The following is a 20,038-nucleotide window of genomic DNA, read 5'->3' on the forward strand; positions in this document are numbered from 1 at the left end:
AGGCAGTTTCATTTTAATTGTTTTTAAAGGGTATGGAGGAGGTAGAAACATTCCATTAGAAAAAGCAAAGATTTAAGAATAGCCAGAAAAACATATTTTCCTAATTTGCAAATCATCTTTGAACCCCTCAGATTTATTTTGTGAGCTCTTGGGGGGTCCCAACTCCCAGGTTGGAAACCACTGTCCTTAGAGACAGTGAATAAAAGTATTGGCTGCTGCAATTTTAATGGTTGAACCACCTGCGGGCAATGAATGTTACAGCTACAGTGTATTCTCTACAGCTGTGTTTTTATGCATGTGTTTTGGATTTTGCATTTAACTATATGCTGTCAGAAAAAAATACAAAAAAGGATAATTTTCTTTTGGTCTCTGCATTTGCTGTACTGTTTTCCCCTGGAGACAGAAAAAAAATCATGGACCTCCATTCATCCCTGAAGTTACCAGGGGGCCAGTTCTCGGGAACAGACAATGACATCATGTCATCTGCTGCAAGCCCCAGTGTCCAGAGTCTGCCCCTCCGACACATTGTTTCAAGTGAGGAATATTAAGGTCATGATATCGTGGGAAAATTAGCACACAGGAAATTCCATCAGAGCTTTGCTGCAGATTTGACCATCTGACTTTTACTTTCTCTCACTCTAAGACTTTCCATGCAGAAGGTGGGAGACCACAGAGGCACAGTTTCCCTGAACAGAGTGAGTAATAGCACTGCACGGTTAGGCTCACAGACAGGCACATTCTTGTCCACTGACATCCCACACATGTGCACAAATGTACAACCGAGCGTAGACACACTGACAAAGTGCCAAGGCTGTGGATTGGCGCGTAACAAGTGATTCTGGGTCATTTTCAGCCTTCGAGGCTCATTTTACTCAAAACATGAACAAATCTGGCAATGTGTGGAGATCATTTAGCTTGTTCCCAGTGTGGTTTATTTTGTTTCCACGAGCTCGAATAATGTGTGTTATTATCCCGAAACAAGACTTAATGTCATTTGACTGCGTATTTATTGACATTTTTATTACATTTAATATCAATTTGTAATAGTTGTATATCCATGCAACACATTCAGACATCTTAAAATCAGTTTGCTATACTCTATTGTATAACATGTTACTTTAGTAAAAATAGATGAGAAAAATAATTGCTTTACCTTCTTAGTTTGGATAAAAAGGTAATCCAGTAACCCATAGTCGAGTTTTAATGAGTAGCATTAGAGACATGAGGCTAATTGAAAATGCATTTTGGGAGAAATGGTAATTGTTGTGTTACACTATCCTTAGACATATCAGACAGGATGTTATTATCATGGGTTCATGCTAATACATCAGAAAAATATTCACTGCCAACATTCTGGTTATTCCTAAAATACTGCACCCGTAAATTGAAATATGGTTAAAGATATTAAAAGCACTTAGTTAAGTTTAGAGAAACAATGTGTTGATGGCATTACAGTTAAGGCCCTGACACACAAAGCCGATGGTCAGCTGTCATTCAGTGGTGTGCCGTCGGTGAGTGTCTATTGCCCTGACGCCCTGAGGCCCTAGTCAATGCAGTGTGTCCCACACTGTCGCCCCTCACCGGTTCCCATCTGCTTTTCTTTGGCTGAATTAGCATGTTGAATTGGTGTTGGCAATCACTCTGACTGGCAGTTCAGCTCAGAGCACCAGAGGAGAAATGGAAGAGAGGAAGTAAACAAAGAACTAAAGTTGAGAGTGAGTGAGACCAAAACAAACTTGTTACATTAAGTAAGATTATTTTTCGTTAACCAGCCGCTCTTTAGCAGAAACATTTCGTGATGGTTTAATGATGATGACACACCACTGTGGAGAGTTGCGTCTCACTCAGGCAAAGAACACACGTGCTAATTGGCTGTTGGCTATAGTCTTTGCAGTGTGTTCAGTGCAACTTCTTGGCCGAGACACAGCTGATGTGAGGCGATGCAACAGTTGGCTTTCTTTGCTGCAGTTTTCTCTGAAGTTGGTTTGGCATGTGTAGGTCTTTAAAGTAGAGTAACTTGCTTCAATTCTGTTTTTGGCCACTTGGGGGCAGTGCAACAAGCTGTCAACATAACACTGACATATTAACAATTTATAAAGTTGTTAGTGGCTACAGCGTGAGCAAATACTTGCCAATTTACACAGGTGGCAGACATATATTGGCATTCTTTTTCAACTAAGTTTCTGTCCAAGTGACAATTTCAATTTAAATTCGCAATCTCTTTATTTTGAATTTGTGTTCTGGTCTCTTCTGGTCACCAATTCCTGACACTAAGTGGTACCTCTTATCTGTTTGCCATTTGGTGCTGAGCCAGTAGTGTACAGTGGATTTTTCTGGAGCTTTTTTTGGCACAAACATTTTGCCATTGCCATTAAAGTTTGTAGATTAGTGACAGTGACTGAACGGTATATGTTGTGGGTCGTAAAACCAAAAAGATGCATAAATGGGAAGATGTTGATAATTCCCTGCGGCTTCATCATGTATGAGCACCACTTTTCCTTTTACACTTAGACATTCAGTCTATATTGATATATAATATAATGTAATACCTATTAGTGCACCTTTAACATAAGTTAAGACCTAGAACATTTTGCAAATATCCCTGCTGTGGGACTAATAAAGGATTATCTTGTCATTTTTTGCAACACTATATGAATTGACACTACTTCCTTCACTGTCAATGAAAATTGCCAGTAAACATTATTTGTTTTTTTAGGAATAGTTGCAAAAGAATGTGATTCATAGGAGACAGCAGCAGTTTGGAACCACTTGTGCTTCAAATCTATTTGAATACTGCAGGCTGGTCTGACAATAAAGTATTTCTTTATACTACAAGTGTTGCCTGAGTTTTGTCCTCTTGAGATTTCCAATTTCCCTCCTCAATGCACCTTGGAAGTAGGTAAAGTTATGCCGGAAATCCCTGCTCTGCTTCTTCAATGCAGCAGGCTGCACCTCAGAATATGACACCTCTATTAACGATGACACACTATTTGTCAAGAAAAGCATTACCTCAGCTAGATATTGGCCCATGCAAAATGAAATAGTCATAGTTTACTCAGGGTGGGTTTATGTGATTTCACTGACTCATGCAGTTAATAACATCTTCACAGAAGTATCACAGTCAGTTCCTTAATGCCATTTAGAGAGATATAGCACATTTTTATCCTTTTATTATTGTAATTCAAACCTTTATTTGCCAAAGGAAGGTGGACTGAGCATCTAAACTCTTTTCCTACTCTGCATCACACTAGTAAACTTCTACACAGTCACCCCTGGGAGCTGACCAGGATGAACACTGCTGCTGCTGGCTATTTACGAGCTCCATGAGAGCAGTTTGAATTTAGGAGGCTGGCTTCATGGCACCTCAGCACCCCTTCAGGGACAGGAAACAAATATTAACTTTCCAAGCCTTCCCAGCTGTCCTGGGGAGGTGGGCCAGGACCCCATGTCTTAGTCTTGTCCAGAAAAAGAGCTTGTCTTGGCAGCTATGGCACCATCTGAGGACAGGACAAAACAATTTCAGTGTGGCCATCAGTTTTGGAACAAAGTCAGTCAGAACAACTGCAATACCTTTCACTTAACTTGAATATCTTTCACTTTCTTCAACAGCAGCTGGAATTCATAAACAATACAACAGAATACAGATATTCATCTGTTGAACACCTATAACAGTCACATTTATCTAAAAGCCAAAGCCCCTCATCAAGACTACTGCTGAAATGGCGGCCACTCACTGTTGCTGCAATTTGATTCTGCATTGAGGTGCTGCCAGACTAAAAGTTATGGGTAGTTCACTTTGTGCGGTCAACAGAATCCTGAGGTGTTATTAAAACTGAATCCATAAGCTCTCCACTGTATCATTATTTTCACTGATTGAATCAGTGTCTTGGTGCTTTGGAGCTCCCCTTCCGTACACAGTTACATCCTGGCTATGGTTCAGTGAAAGACCTCAGAGGCCACAGTAAAGATCATGGTGTGTTAGCTTTGGTGTAGATTGTTGGCTTCTGAGCCTCAAAGTTATCAACAGGGCTTATAGCTGCCTAGTTCTGAACTGAACTGGACGAATGAAGTTCAAACCAGCAACAAACTGAACTCCTCCAGTCTTAAACAGTTAATTGTTATTGTTCCAAGAGTAAGATCCGCACTTTTAAAGGGGACTTAGTATGCTTTTCTTTATTTTCTGTCACATATACGTGTATATATGTACACGTATGTAAAAATGTTCCCTTCTGCTGTTCTGAATACTCTTTTGCAGTGTCTTTTTCTACTTTTGCCTCAAGTTCACATCAGCTTATGACAAATTTACTGCAGAGCTACTACTGCATGTATTTCCATTACATACACTGAGCTACATGCTAACGGCAGGGAAGCCTGTAATCTTGGTCGCCAATGTTGTTTATTTTTCCCCAGTTTTGTATCATAGTCCAACTGGAACATGTCCAGTTGTGAAGATTTTGGTTTGGGGGCTTTCTTTGAATTTTCCTGATAGGAAGTGTAGCTATACACTGTTGCATTGATTCTGTATAAAGGGGGAAATGCCAGTCTAGTCTCGCGTGACCAGCCTCCCTTACTTCAGAATGGGAGTCTGGGGACATTCGTCTTTCGTTTTGTAATAGAAATGGGTGAGGATATCCAGACCACGTGACGGCGTTGCCATAGGTACAAAGGTGTGTTACATGTAACAGAGACGTTGCAGCTCTGCAATACAGCTGAATCAAATGAAATCATATCCATTTTAATCTCTTCTTGCGATGCACTGAACAATTCCTTTTCTGTTGTACTACGGACAACAATTCGGGGAACAGCAAATCCGGTGTAGGCAGTGTAAGGCAAAGCTAATCAGCCGTTGGTCGAGGATCAGTCCAATCACATCACTGCCGCTGGGAGCCAGCGCTAGTTCTATTACAACTTTCCTATGGGAATGTCCACAGACAACAGAGTCAGCCAGTGTGCTGACGTCATCGGTGTCTGTATAAGAGACTAATGCCAGTCTGACTCTGTCCCACGGGAACATTCTGACATCCCAACATGGATGCTGACCTCAGTTTTGAATCACTCATTAGAAACATCACCGAACTGTAATTTTATCAACTTAAAACCATTGCTATGGTCAGACTGTTTCTCTCTTAGACTGACACAGACGAACTAATGCATGCCTTTTTAACCTCTAGGCTCGATTACTGTAATGCTCTCTTGTTTGGTCTACCTAAAACAGCTGTTGGCCACCTAAAAACCAGCTAGAATACTGACTAAGACCAGACAGAGAGCATGTATTACTCCTATTTTAAAGTCATTGCACTGGCTGCCTATCAGTTTTAGAACTGATTTTAACATTCTTCTATTAGTTTTTAAATCACTGAATGGCCTGGCACCAGCCTATCTCTCAGATATGATTCTTAGATATGTACCTAGCAGGTCCCTCAGATCCTCTACTGCTACTACTACTTTTTTTACTCTCTTTATCCCTTGTGTTTATTTGTTCTTTTAAATCTTATTCATTTTAAACATTTTAATGTAGTTTTATAAACTAGGTTTGGGAACAAAGACCACGCCTCGAACACATCCCATTTCCGCCCAATAGTATTTAAGCGCACCTGATGCATTCTCTTTCTCTTTGATGCATTTCTCACATCCCACCCACCCAATCCTGTCTTGCCTCTTTCATCTTTTTCTCTTCTCCGTTTTGCATACAGGAACCAGTGGGGGCTCTATCCGAAGCTGAGCTTACGAAGAAACAACTACCCCACTCAGTCTCACTCCCGGGATCCCTCCTGCGTTCCTACCTTCAACCCAACACATTCATCATTGCACTTGCCTGCTACCCAGGAACCCAGCCGTCATCCCTTGGTCCTTACCCTGTCATCCCTAACCTCTCATCCATCTGGCTCTTGGCCCTCATCCCTTCATTACTCAACCCTTCATCCCTCATCCATTCGACCCTCGACCCTTCATCCCTCCATCTCTCATCCATTTGACCCTCATCTCTTCATCCCTCATCCCTTTATCCCTCATCCATTCGACCCTCAACCCTTCATCCCTTTATTCCTCATCCATTTGACCCTCAACTCTTCATCCCTCATCCATTTGACCCTTGACCCTCATCGCTTCATCCCCCTATCCTCATCCTTTCATTTTCTAATCCCTCGATCCTCACCCCTTCACACTTTCCTCCCAACCCATAATCCATGATACTCAATAAACCATTTGAAATCTTTATCTTATTGGTGTGGTCTTTGTTAGTGAATTGTTTATTGTTGTAATGTCTAGTTATTTACTTGTTACTTTTTCTGTGCTGGTTTAATCCTGCTCTGTGGAGCTCTTTGGGCTGCATGACTGTATGAAAGGTGCTTTATAAATAAAGTTTGATTTGATTTAATAACAGAGTCCTCCTACAAGCAGCCCTAATGCTCACCACTTATGACATGTTTGTTTAATTAGTACAAAATCCAAAGTGTGATAACAATAATTCAACATTTTACAGGGGCTATTTCTTGACTGGGGCCATTAACTTCTTGGAGTTTCAGCTGGTTGCCTGTTTGACTGGTCTTGCTTGCAACATGAACTGTGTGGTTTATCTCTGCAAATTTGAATATTTTGTTGCAGCTGTTGCAGCTTGTGGCCATGGAGTCTCCAATAAAAGTAGTAACCTTTTTTGCTGTGGCTTTACATAGCATTGATTTACTTTTGTCTTAAGACAAGCCAAATCAAGTTTAATGGTATTTCTTCAAATCACAAATTTGTCTCAAATAGGAGTCAGTCTTAACATGGTTGCTGTGTACTGTACAGATTGTAGAAACCTGTACAGTACACAACAACCATGTTAAGACTCTGACTCAGTATGAAAGTATAAACTCCACTAAAGTGACTTGTATGATAGTGGAAGCCAGATTTTTTTTTTATTCAGAGTGACCCCCAACTGTGTATAAAATATCCAGCCTTGGCACCAGTGCAGCCATTTGTACTCAGCATGGTGTGTTATTGAACATTGCTGTGTGGTATTTAACCAAGTGTAATGAAATCATTCAAGTTATTAAAGTATGGGACACAAAGGGGCTGACAGGCTACAATTTTTTAGCGTATGTGTACCAGCTTGAAGCTCAATTACAGTATGTGTCACTAGCAGAGGCCTGGAGGAGCTGAAAGGGAGTTCAAAACCTCTCCATAGGCCATAACTCAGGTACGGATTTCCTGAATGATACAGACAGCTAAGTCTGGGTAATGGGCTGCAGATGAGAAATTCTCATCACTGTGAGATGGTTGAAAAGGTGCAACGTGGGGGCTTGGCTTGCTACAGTTCATCAGCTCACAAAAGGCTGTGTGTGTGAGAGAGAAAGAGAGAGCTTGTGTGCGTGCTAAATGGCAGGATCAAGCTTTCTGCTGAGATGCCATTGTAGCCTACACGTTGTCCACAACCCCTTTATTATTAAAGCATTTACGTCATACGCCTTATATGGCAAAAAAAAGATACAAAATAAAGGTGGGTAATATGATAACTTACTATAAATAATAAAATATGTCTTGATTAGTTTCCATTGAAGTTCTCAGTAAACGTTATGAGTCAAGGGTAATATTTTATTTTCTTGAATATCCCTCCAGGAAATTATTGGGAATTCCAATTTCACAGAGCCTACAGACAGTCACGGTGTTATCAAACGGAAGTACGCACCCACGCTCACACTCACAACTTCAGCCCTACAACTTGATGAAGTTTTCCTCTTAACTTTACATTCAGCGCGGACCAGTCAACCCGTTCAGCAGCATGGCTCCGTACAACAAGTGGTGGATTCTGTGCGCCGTTTCGCTCTACACCGTCGCCCGTTTTGGGTCTTGCAGAAGACACGGAGAAGGTAAGAACGATTATGAATAAAAACTATTTGTATGTGCAGATGATATTAATTATATTTAATCGTTTTTTCAGTCAGTCTGTGCTGGTGTACGACAGCGCAAGGGAAAGTTTTCGTGGCTAAAGTCGTGCGTAAAGTGGAGCCGAGTCTGTAGTTCGTACTTATCCACAGTGTTATATTATGTCCTGGCTCTAGTATATTCATGTTTGGGCTTTGCATTATGTGTTTACTTGTGGTTTGTGTTTTCGTCGCTCTAAAATCCATATTTCTTGCTGTGATATTTGGCTTTCAACAGTAAAGCGTAAAGTTATTTTCAAACGGAAAATGTGCGCCCTTAAACTGACTCGGTAAATTGGCTTACGCTTGTAAAATGGACTACTGTATCAGTTCGGCTCAAGAAATTATTGATCTTAATGTGCAATGCCCCACACAACAACAACGCAAGATCCAAATTCTAACCAGTGCTTTCACTTAAATCCTGCTCCATATCAAACCGCAGCTGACGCACTACAGAGTTTGTTGTGCTCTGGGCCTTTTAAGTCTCTAATAGTGAGGGGAGAGTTGTGGCGTCAGGCAGGGCTAAAGTCCACTCTGACAGCAGTTCTCTAGCCACGACCCACACCTGAACCGCCTGGCACTCCTCCTGTCCTGTCATGTCGCAACAACAGCCTTGCAGGCGGTAATGAGGCTGTTGGGATTGGATGTCAGATACTCAACAAGCTGAGAAAGGTCTGAGTGTAGGCAGGTCTGGTCCAAAGTGGGTGAGAAACTGTAATACTCCTCTGCTACTCTTCCATTCCTGAGAGCAAATACTGAACTGGCCTGACTTCACTAATGAAAGCTATGCAGTTAAGAGGAAAGTCTAGAGAGGTCATTCCAGTGTGGTAGGTCTTGAGATAGTAGCTGAAGGCAGTTGAGAGGTTTGGTGATGAACTTGGCTGACACTGTATGCTTTTAATGTCAGTGTCTGCTTTTTCTTATCTCTCGCTGACATACAGCTGGCTTTATGCATCATTTCCCTGTATGGATAGTACATTTACAGTCTATGAACAGAATTTACAGCGAAGCATGAAAGCTGAGAATCCTCTTATAGAGAGAAAATGTGACATTTATTTAGAAAATTTTGAAAGTAAATGCAAGATATACAATTCCTGTTCATATAATATTCACACTTTGTCCCCAATGTCAAGGCCTTTTCCTATATTCATATGCACCCCCCCTACTTGTGGTTCTTTTTAAAGGTGCATTAAGAACTAACAGTTTGGACAGCACTTCATGCTTAGTTACATTTTGGTCATCTTAGCCAGGGCCGGATTAACCTTCTATTTGGCCTTGGGGCAAAAATTGAGCTGTGGGCCCCTTTTAACTCCGCTGTTTTTTCCCACTTGCTGTACATTGTGTATGTATTCTGCTGTTTTAAAGATCTCATCAGGAACAGTGCACACTGCAGACTACGGATGCGTGATATTGGATTTTTCAATATGCCGATATGTAACAACCGATTTGACTGATAACTGATACCGATATTGATATATTCACTTTTTTCCCCAGCTAGTTTTAGTGATCATCAAGTCTCTTCTGTAGTGGAATTAACATCATCTTATGCATACAGACTCTTATCATAAAGGCCCACCAGCAGATGGAGACATGAAATATAATACTTTAAATGAATGTAATATTCATTCATTGTGCGAAATAAGAATAAGCATGTTGGCTGATAGATATTTCATTTTAAAGCCGATATTGGCTGATATTGATGACGTGCTGATATTATCGTGTGTCCCTACTGCAGACACATATGACAGTTTTGTGATATTTCAGTGGAGAGTCTCACAAACCAACCACTAGTCCTGGAATACTATTAGACCATGCCAAGCCTTATATGTGACGTCTGAGTAGTATTGACCAAACACATTTGGTTGAATGCAGGCAAACAGACCATATGGAGAGCACTAGAGATGGAACACACGGGCTGAAATGAAGTCTTGAAACCCATTAGCCATTGTCTGGTGATGATTCAACTTTGTATTAGCTTTTTTAAAAAATGTATCTACATTAATATGGAGATGTATTTAACAGAGATTACCCAGAGGCTGTGCTGTTGTGTAAACAATGGCTGGCACATAGAAGAGGAAGTCTTAGCCTGGGTATCTGTTATCCGGCTACACCACAGCCCCTAAAATATTGGCTATTGCCCAGAGGCTAATCATTGTTAGACCTAAGCCGGTGGGCTGAGACTGATGATGCTGAAAAGTAACATCTGAAAGAGTTTGGAAACCAAGACAGTGAAGGCAAATAAATAAAACACAATAATAATTGAGGCAGGAGAATATTAAAGCATAATTTTCTCTGTTACTGAGTAAAAGATTTGATCTAATTTATAAGATATTAACTGATAGCAGCATGACTGGACTATTTTCCTTGTATCTTTGCTTAAGTCATTGTCAAAAATAACACCCAGATTTTTGGGGGCTGATGTTTTGTTAGGACTGAGGAGGCTGAGCAGGGGCTGTATGTTGTTAGAAGTGCATTCAGGACCAATAATCAGGACTTTTGTTTAGTCAAAATGACATTTTAAAAAGTTATTGGATGTCCTTTAACATCATCATCATTTACACAGTTGTGCTGTGGTGCTAGGTTTCCAGTGTCAGTAGATTTTAACTTAGTTGCCTTATTAAAGTAGACTTACTTAATTCTGAATTTTGATAAATGATTAAGTTAATCTTAAGAACAAATACATCATGAAAATTATAGCTGGATCAAAACTGGATTTGTTAGGCTGACACTCATATCAATATTTGTTTAAAAAAATCATACATAAGAATTTAATCTATTTTGATATATTTTTTTAAAATTTTGACCAAAATATCTGTCAGTGCACTATGTAGTATGCAGTGAAGACACTGTTTCTAAATTACCTCAAACCTATGTGGCATCGCTGTAATTTTCTCAGCCAACATTTTCCACTGATACCAAATGAGCTAATATCAGCTGATATATCTGCCTGACTGATTTATTGGTCTAGCTCTACCGAAAAATCGTCATTAGTTACAGCCCCACATAAAAGTAAATGATTGAAATAAAGAAAGATCAGAGTTTGGTTTGATCTACTTTATCTTAAAGTACTACACTGATTTTTGATAGGCATGCCCACTCACCAACTTCCTCAAAATCTGATCATGATAAAATTAGCATCCACTTGATTGTTGTTACATATTTTCCCATCCATTAGACAATTGAGCTACAGTTAAGTTTCCATCAGAAAGACAACTTGAAAGGGTGTTCTTCTCCTTAGACAAAACAGCAAAGTGAAGGTAGATTTGTTTTTATGTTACCTTGAAGTAATGGTAAATATTGAGTTGTACTAAGGCATAACGCTATTGTGATGTAAGAGCAGGCATCGCATGTTTTGCGTAATAAGATGCAAATATTACGCAAAACATGCAAATATTACGCATGTTTTGCGTAATATTTGCATCTTATCAAAACATATATGAATTCAAGTGTTTTCAGTCTTTATTCTTTCGAAGGTTGAGTATTCCTGTCGTCTTTCCTTAAGTAAGCGTTGAACATAGTTTGCATGTAAGGGGCTCCAGTTTCCCACAAGCCATCAGCTGACATTTATTGATGGTTAACATTTGCAAACAACACACGTTTAGATTTTTGACCTTAAAGCACATAAGGACAAATACAGTATGCTGTTTTAATATTCCAAAACAAAAACTGAGCCTCCAGGCATTACTGTAAAAAGGCATTACCATTTGGCAATTATAGTTAGCATCCATCAGAGATGATAATGCAAGCCATAGGTAAATACATAGAGGCGATCTGAGCTACTAGCTCAGGGTTTTGTTCATAGGGGAACATTAGCTTTTTCTATTTGCATATCATTTAGGCGCTCTTGAGAGGTGAAACAGTAAGGGACTCTCTGGGCCCCTTTGAAACTAAACATCAGTATCACTGCTGCATGGTCTTAGTAGCTTCACTAATCGTCTCATGGAGGAGTAAACATTGTGTCTCATTAATTTGTGGAGAAATTTAATTAGATGCTCACTTGCTGTTTGAAGTGGTCCTTTTATTAGGGAGCCTCAGGCCATAGACGGAAAGGAAACTGTGCAGCATGTGCCATCTTAATTAGCGTTTGCAATAAGGAGTAGACTTCAGAAAAGTGCTCGCCTAAACTGTCACTAAAAACTATTTTGAGTCCATTAGATGAACACACCTATAACTGGAAAGTGTAGACACTTCTCTACCTTGCCAATTAAGTGTTACCTAATGTTTTCTGCACTTACCAGCATGCCAGCCTTTAGTTTTTTTTAATGAGAAAATGTCTGCTTTGTCTCAACATGAATCTTACCTGAAGGAATTTCACAGCAGGAAAAGCAGCAGCTCTTTCTAGGGGCGACACCGGCATAATAATACAGACTATTAATGAATCAAACAGTATGAAGTTTTCTCTGAATGATGCAATTCACTTTTCTGTGTTTTCTGTTTGTACACGTACATACCCACTCCCGTTTTCTATTTGAGTTCAGTCTTTGCCTTCAGTGCGTGACATTTGTTGAGTCACTTTGCCAGTTTAATTTATATTTCTGTTTGTTGTGGCAATTCATTTAATTATTCCTCAGTTGTTTTTTTTTATGACTGACTACTGCAGTCTTTGTTGTCCCCAACTAATCCACCCTAGTGATTACGTGCAATTACAGAGGTAGACTTGAGACTTGAGCATGAGTCGGACTTGAGTTGCAAAATGAGGACTGCTGTGAGACTCGACTTGATTTGAGACTTGAAGGTAATAGAATAAGGAGACGTGACTTTGTGACCCATAAATATTGAAAATACTACTGAATGTGGAGCTGTATCTTTTGGAGCTCTTCCAAACTGTCATGAATAATTAATAACACAATAGGGATGAGTCTTTGTAACCTAGTGCATGCTTGCAGTTGTAGCAGCAACTCCAAATCCAAATTGCAGAATGGGCAGCACTACACAGCACACTGTAAAAATATTCATACTAATTAATAACACAGTGAATACCAAGTTGTTTGAACATAAAAAAATGCGTGTTATGGCCGTAAGATCTGAAATGAATTAAACTAGTACTGTCAATTTGTTCATAGGTGTAGTCTTGAATAAGGTAGACAAACTAAAGGTCAGCTGTCAACTGTTAAACTATGTTCACAAGAGCTGCCAGTGAAGCTTGATTTGCGGTTATGGTTATTTTTTCACTACTAGAGCTAATGCTATTGTAATTACTATATGATGCATTAATAGACTGGACAAAAACTTTATCTTTGACTCACAAGTTGTGTCTTAAAGGTAGGATCTGGAGGATTTTCAAACAAAACACAATACAGACATATACAAATGAAATCCTGCTTAATCATCACCTATGGGCTTCTACTCATGTGTGGTGGTGACTCTGTTTGCAGAGCTCCTGCCCTTTAACTGTATTCTGATGTTTTTGTGAGCTCGGACCACTTCTGGGCGGAGATTTCCCCAGCCAATGAGAGAGCGCAGGTACTGTGCCCGTGCGTGTCCGAGCGTGTCCGAGCGTGCACCAGCGTGAGCCTTGCCTGAACCTCTTCTGTGAAGCCTTCTTCCGTACCTCCGGGCTCCGTACACCGGGAGAGTTGAGCCTGATAGGAGGGGCCAAATTTGAATGTGTGTTTACAAACAGCAACTGGAAAATCCTCCAGACCCTACCTTTAAAGATTTGAGCCTTGACTTGAACTTCAGATCTAAAGACCTGAGACTTGGCTTGGTCTTTCTCCTCAAAAGACTCGAGTCTTGACTTGAACTTGCCCTCTGAAGACTTGAGACATAGGTTGGATTGTCACCTCTTAAGACCTGAGACATTGATTTGACGTTCAATTCAGAAGACCAGAGACTCCATTTGAACTTGACCTCTAAAGACTTGAGACTTTACTTGAACTTGCCCTCTAAAGACCTAGAACATGACTAGGACTTTTGCCTCTGATGACTTGAGAGATGACTTGGACTTTCACCTCAAAGACTTGACACATGACTTAGACTTTCACCTCAAATAATTAACACGACTTGAACTTTTGCCTCTTAAGACTTGAGAGATAACCTGGACTTTCATCTCTTAAAGGGCCAGTGTGTAAAATGGGTTGAAAACAGTGACACCAGTGGTCAAATTCTAGATTGCAGGGCTCACTCGCTCACCCCTCCCGTCGGGTAAGTGACGGTGGCCTCGTAGGGACAAAAAGCCTTGCGCACGAGTTTTTCAGGAGTAGGTCTATCTAGCGACGAGGTGAATGTTTATTTAGAAATCTAAGCCATGTTACGATATTGTAATGAATCCCTCACGAGCAGGAGACGAGAGGAGCGTTCGGGAAAAAGGCCCGTTTATTTGAGCACTCCAGAAACTCCGGTAACACTCCAGGGGGTAAAACACTCCGTCCCAAACTCTGACTCTTCTAGCGTAACAGACACACTTCATAACTTTACACACATACTCGTTTACCATTCTAAGTGGGGACCCCCCTCCCCTCTCTGCTCCACCAATCTCCAACCCGCACACTGACAGCGTAGCCGGTAAACAGAGCTCAGCTGTTTATTTAGCCTAGCGATATCTCCGGACTATAGTAGCTGGAATGGACGACTTTGAACGTGATTTTGAAGAGTTTCTTGTAGTGGACACAGACCCAGAGCCATACCTGTTTGAGCCGGAGCATACAGATGAGGAACTCCATGTGTTTGATGCTGAGCGGGCGAGAAGAGAGGCTGAATGCACAGAATGGGATTCGGTGCTACTGCTGCCATCGCTGGGGAGATATATCATCAGGAGGAAAAGTGCTGCAGAGAGTGCATCACAAGGAGTGAAGTTGTGTCTTCTTTTCCTCGTAGATGAAGGTTCGGGTTCATTCTCTCCTGTTGCGTGGTAAGTGTGGTCCATTCGCAAACTTTATAACTAAAAAAACTTACTCTCTATCGATGAACTACTAACACTCTCTGCTGTTTCCTCCTCCTTCTTTCTTCCTTCCTTCCGCTGTCTTCATTGGTTCATTTATACACGCGAAACGCGTTCTCTGGCTGGCTGGATTGTCCGCTTGGGCTGCCTTACATACATGGCGGTGCAAGATGGCAACCTCTCTAAAGCAAGGCCCTTGCTATATATATATATATATATATATATATATATATATATATGTATATAACAGCGTAATTATAAGGCTACGAAAACCAAACCAATTTTATTTTATAGCGAATATACACTTGTATAAACATATTAATGGGTAGAATATTCAGATTCAGATTCAGATTGACAATAAACCATGCCAAATATTAAACACTGGCCCTTTAAGACTTGATACATGATTTGGACTTTCACCTCCAAGACCTGATACATGACTTGGACTTTTGTCTCTAAAGACTTGAGACATCACTTGAACTTTTGCCTGTGATATATGAAATTGACTTTCACCTCAAAGACTTGATTTATGACTTAGACCTGAACATGACTTCGACATTGGTCTCTTAATACTTGAAACATGACTTGATCTTTCCCTTTAATGACCTGAGAAATGACTTGGACTTTTGCCACTAAAGACCTGAGGCATGTCTTGGACTGCCACTTCAAAAGACCTGAGACATGACATGAACTATTGCTTCCTAAGAGTTGAGACATGAGTTAACTTTCACTTCTAACGACCTGAGACTTAATTTGGACTTTTACCTCAAAAGACCTGAGGCATGATTTGGACTTTCACCTCCGAAGACCTGAGACTTGACTTGAATTTTTGCTTCCTAAGAGTTGAGACATGAGTTAACTTTCACTTTTAAAACCTGAGGCATGATTTGGACTTTCACCTCAAAAGACTTGAGACTTTATTTGAACCTGCCCTCTAAAGACTTGATACAGAACTTGGACTTGCCATTGATCTACTTGATATGACTTGGACTTGCCTTCTATAGACCTTAGACGTGACTTGGACTTGATCCAAAGGGCAACTGCATTTAACCCCTTGAAGGCTGGGACGTAGTATATAGCTTATTTCTGTCATAACGCTAAATAGTCTAAGAACATCTGTTTTGTCACGCCTGCTTTCTGTGCTGTAGTAGGCTGCATGGATTAAATACAAATGGCCAGTGGTGAAAATAAGATGGGTGAGTCATAATAACACCAAGACATATGTAATCTTTGCTGGAACAAAGCACATGTTGTGCCCATAAACAACAGCCCTCAAAGAGGCTTTCAATCTCTGTCAAGCATTTTCTCACCATCCTGATCATAACTGCCTTGTACATCACCAAGAATCTCACTATAGGATGTTGTTTCAAAATGGAAAAACAGACTTGATTGAATCCCACTGAGCTTGTGGCCGAGTCTTGATATTCCCAGCTTGCTACCAACACAGCATCACTTCTCAGAGGCAAAGGGTTGAATTCTGCTTAAGGTAACACCTTCAGCTCATACAGTGGTTGTCTGCTTTTCATGTGTTTGTAGTCTCTGTCTTTTCCTCACACTGTCTCAACGATTGTAGCATCTTTTCCCATTGAGTTGATATATAACATATGCACTGATACTGTATATGAATGCACACCTGAATATGGATGTCCCACAGCTGAGTGGGCGCCATGGACTCATTCTGACACTCACGCTATGTAATCTAAATGATTGGGAACAATTTGGGATTTTGTTTGTGTGAAACAACTATAGCGTGATACAGACTGTAGAGTTCAAAAGTCCTGCTAAATCATCTGCTGCAGAAAATAAATTAAAGGAGACCTTGTTGTATAACATGACAGCAGGGCTGCTAGTTTAGAGTGCTAGTTGACTGTATTTTCTGGGTGTGAGTGGTGTAATGAAAACAAAGAAATAATAGACTGTAAGACTGTAGCATTTCAACATGTGATTTATCATATGTAGAACATAGATGCATAGAAGACTTTGTGCTGAGGAAATTGTTTCAGAGCATCATACCTATAAATCTAGTATCCTACTTCCAGATAAAGGCTGACTATGTTGCAATATGGTGAAGAAATGCCTGTCCTTTCGAGGCTGACACAGCGGTGGAGATGACAAATGCACTCGGAGGAGCATGGGCCACAGGTTAATCTGTGTGTCCTGTGTACTGACGCCTGTAGAAATTGGCAAAGGATACTTCCTCGCCTCTATATATAGAGAGAGGATACTGTCTCCTTGGTCATTTCTCCGCTAACTTGACAAAATGGTTAAGTTAGCTTTTTCTTTCGCAGCTACAGCAGGGGTGCCTCAGAACTGAGGGCAGTTTGAGAGCAGACTCATTTCCCAAACCGACAACCGAGAAATCTCTCTGCCATCTTATTTGCTCAGTGGCAGAAGAAGATAGGACAGCTCGCGGGCAATCGGCTGATCATGATAAACCAGACCAATTGGATACAAATGAGCTCAAAGATGTAATGTTAGTGTTGGAATCATGGGGCTGCAAAAAATACCAAAACAGTAGGTTACCATTTATCTGCATGGACAGAGTCAGGTAGAAACATTCAGCATTTCCATAGCTTCTACACTCATGCCATGTACTCTGTACTGAAATGTTGGTATTTTAGTGACCTAGAGTGTAATTCACAGCCTAAAATAGGAAATTACTCATGGCAGGTTTTCGAACAGACTCATGCTGTGTCTCCAAAACTCCTTTACTCTTCAATTACTGAATGTTCCCTTTATAAAACACTTGTTAGATCACTCCAAAACGAGAAATATTTGCCACCTTACTCATGATTTTATGCTATTGTGCCAGGTGCTAGGTAACGTAACATGATGTGAACGTAATGTGATAAACAGCTCATGTCATTAGGGCTGAAACAATTAGCTGATTAATCAAGTCTATCAGCAAAAGCTTAATCAGCAACATTGTTGATAATTGATGAATCATAATTAATCAAGTCAACCTGCCAACACTCTGTGGTTCCAGCTTCGCTATATTGTTTCATTTTAATTTGAATACAGTACAGGCCAAAAGTTTGGACACACCTTCTCATTCAATGCGTTTTCTTTATTTTCATGACTATTTACATTGTAGATTCTCACTGAAGGCATCAAAACTATGAATGAACACATGTGGAGTTATGTACTTAACAAAAAAAGGTGAAATAACTGAAAACATGTTTTATATTCTAGTTTCTTCAAAATAGCCACCCTTTGCTCTGATTACTGCTTTGCACACTCTTGGCATTCTCTCCATGAGCTTCAAGAGGTAGTCACCTGAAATGGTTTCCACTTCACAGGTGTGCCTTATCAGGGTTAATTAGTGGAATTTCTTGCTTTATCAATGGGGTTGGGACCATCAGTTGTGTTGTGCAGAAGTCAGGTTAATACACAGCCGACAGCCCTATTGGACAACTGTTAAAATTCATATTATGGCAAGAACCAATCAGCTAACTAAAGAAAAACGAGTGGCCATCATTACTTTAAGAAATGAAGGTCAGTCAGTCCGGAAAATTGCAAAAACTTTAAATGTGTCCCCAAGTGGAGTCACAAAAACCATCAAGCGCTACAACGAAACTGGCACACATGAGGACCGACCCAGGAAAGGAAGACCAAGAGTCACCTCTGCTTCTGAGGATAAGTTCATCCGAGTCACCAGCCTCAGAAATCGCAAGTTAACAGCAGCTCAGATCAGAGACCAGATGAATGCCACACAGAGTTCTAGCAGCAGACCCATCTCTAGAACAACTGTTAAGAGGAGACTGCGCCAATCAGGCCTTCATGGTCAAATAGCTGCTAGGAAACCACTGCTAAGGAGAGGCAACAAGCAGAAGAGATTTGTTTGGGCCAAGAAACACAAGGAATGGACATTAGACCAGTGGAAATCTGTGCTTTGGTCTGATGAGTCCAAATTTGAGATCTTTGGTTCCAACCGCCGTGTCTTTGTGAGACGCAGAAAAGGTGAACGGATGGATTCCACATGCCTGGTTCCCACTGTGAAGCATGGAGGAGGAGGTGTGATGGTGTGGGGGTGTTTTGGTGGTGACACTGTTGGGGATTTATTCAAAAGTGAAGGCACACTGAACCAGCATGGCTACCACAGCATCCTGCAGCGACATGCCATCCCATCCGGTTTGCGTTTAGTTGGACGATCATTTATTTTTCAACAGGACAATGACCCCAAACACACCTCCAGGCTGTGTAAGGGCTATTTGACCAAGAAGGAGAGTGAGGGAGTGCTGCGGCAGATGACCTGGCCTCCACAGTCACCGGACCTGAACCCAATCGAGATGGTTTGGGGTGAGCTGGACCGCAGAGTGAAGGCAAAAGGGCCAACAAGTGCTAAACACCTCTGGGAACTCCTTCAAGACTGTTGGAAAACCATTTCAGGTGACTAACTCTTGAAGCTCATGGAGAGAATGCCAAGAGTGTGCAAAGCAGTAATCAGAGCAAAGGGTGGCTATTTTGAAGAAACTAGAATATAAAACATGTTTTCAGTTATTTCACCTTTTTTTGTTAAGTACATAACTCCACATGTGTTTATTCACAGTTTTGATGCCTTCAGTGAGAATCTATAATGTAAATAGTCATGAAAATAAAGAAAACGCATTGAATGAGAAGGTGTGTCCAAACTTTTGGCCTGTACTGTATATCTGGATCTTTGACTATTGGTCAAAACAAGACATTAATTCATATATTTTATTTAAACGGTTTAAAGTCACATTGACATTGCACATTAACAGACATTTCTGTAAAGGTGGCAGTTTATCCATCTTGGCTAAATTACAGTCCCTGGGCGGGTGTAATGAAGACTACCTTGGATTCTGGATGGATATTTGATATTTTTCTGACACGTAAAATACTTATCCATTTATTGATTATTAAAAGAAACCAAATTGATTGAACTATAAAAATTGAAATATCAGTTATGAAAGAAACTGTAGCAATGTATCCTCAGTTTGTATGATATCCTATGAATGACGCAACATACCTAACATTAAGTTACTGTGGTTAGTTTTAGGAAAAGAAACATGGTGACAATGTACCTTAAAATGCCTCTAAGTTCACTTGGTTTCACATGCGTCCAAACACCGGCTCCTAGGGGCTTCCCCCTAGGAGCCCGTGAACTGTGGGGGTCTGCTCATAATTCCGACATCCCATTATTCTGACATCCCATTGTTCCGAAAATGACCCATTGTTCCGAAATCTCAATGTTTCGACATCCCATTGTTCCGACCATATTAAACCCATTGTTCTG

At 40.6% G+C, this 20,038-nt stretch overlaps 1 protein-coding gene across 2 annotated transcripts in view; it reads left to right on the forward strand.

The window, feature by feature from the left end:
* The first annotated feature begins 7,667 nt into the window (after positions 1–7,667).
* The window catches only part of tfpia (tissue factor pathway inhibitor a), a 68,109-nt gene continuing 55,738 nt past the window's right edge, over positions 7,668–20,038 (forward strand). Inside the window, exon 1 of one of the 2 annotated variants that reach the window (XM_033618252.2) lies at positions 7,668–7,847. In XM_033618252.2, coding sequence (XP_033474143.1) covers positions 7,760–7,847 — 88 coding nt within the window. In that variant the 5' untranslated portion in view covers positions 7,668–7,759. The remainder of the gene's footprint in view (positions 7,848–20,038) is intronic. The other variant, XM_033618251.2, reaches the window with a different exon arrangement.

The sequence above is a fragment of the Epinephelus lanceolatus genome, chromosome 14 (assembly GCF_041903045.1).
Source record: "Epinephelus lanceolatus isolate andai-2023 chromosome 14, ASM4190304v1, whole genome shotgun sequence".
NCBI lineage: Eukaryota > Metazoa > Chordata > Actinopteri > Perciformes > Serranidae > Epinephelus > Epinephelus lanceolatus.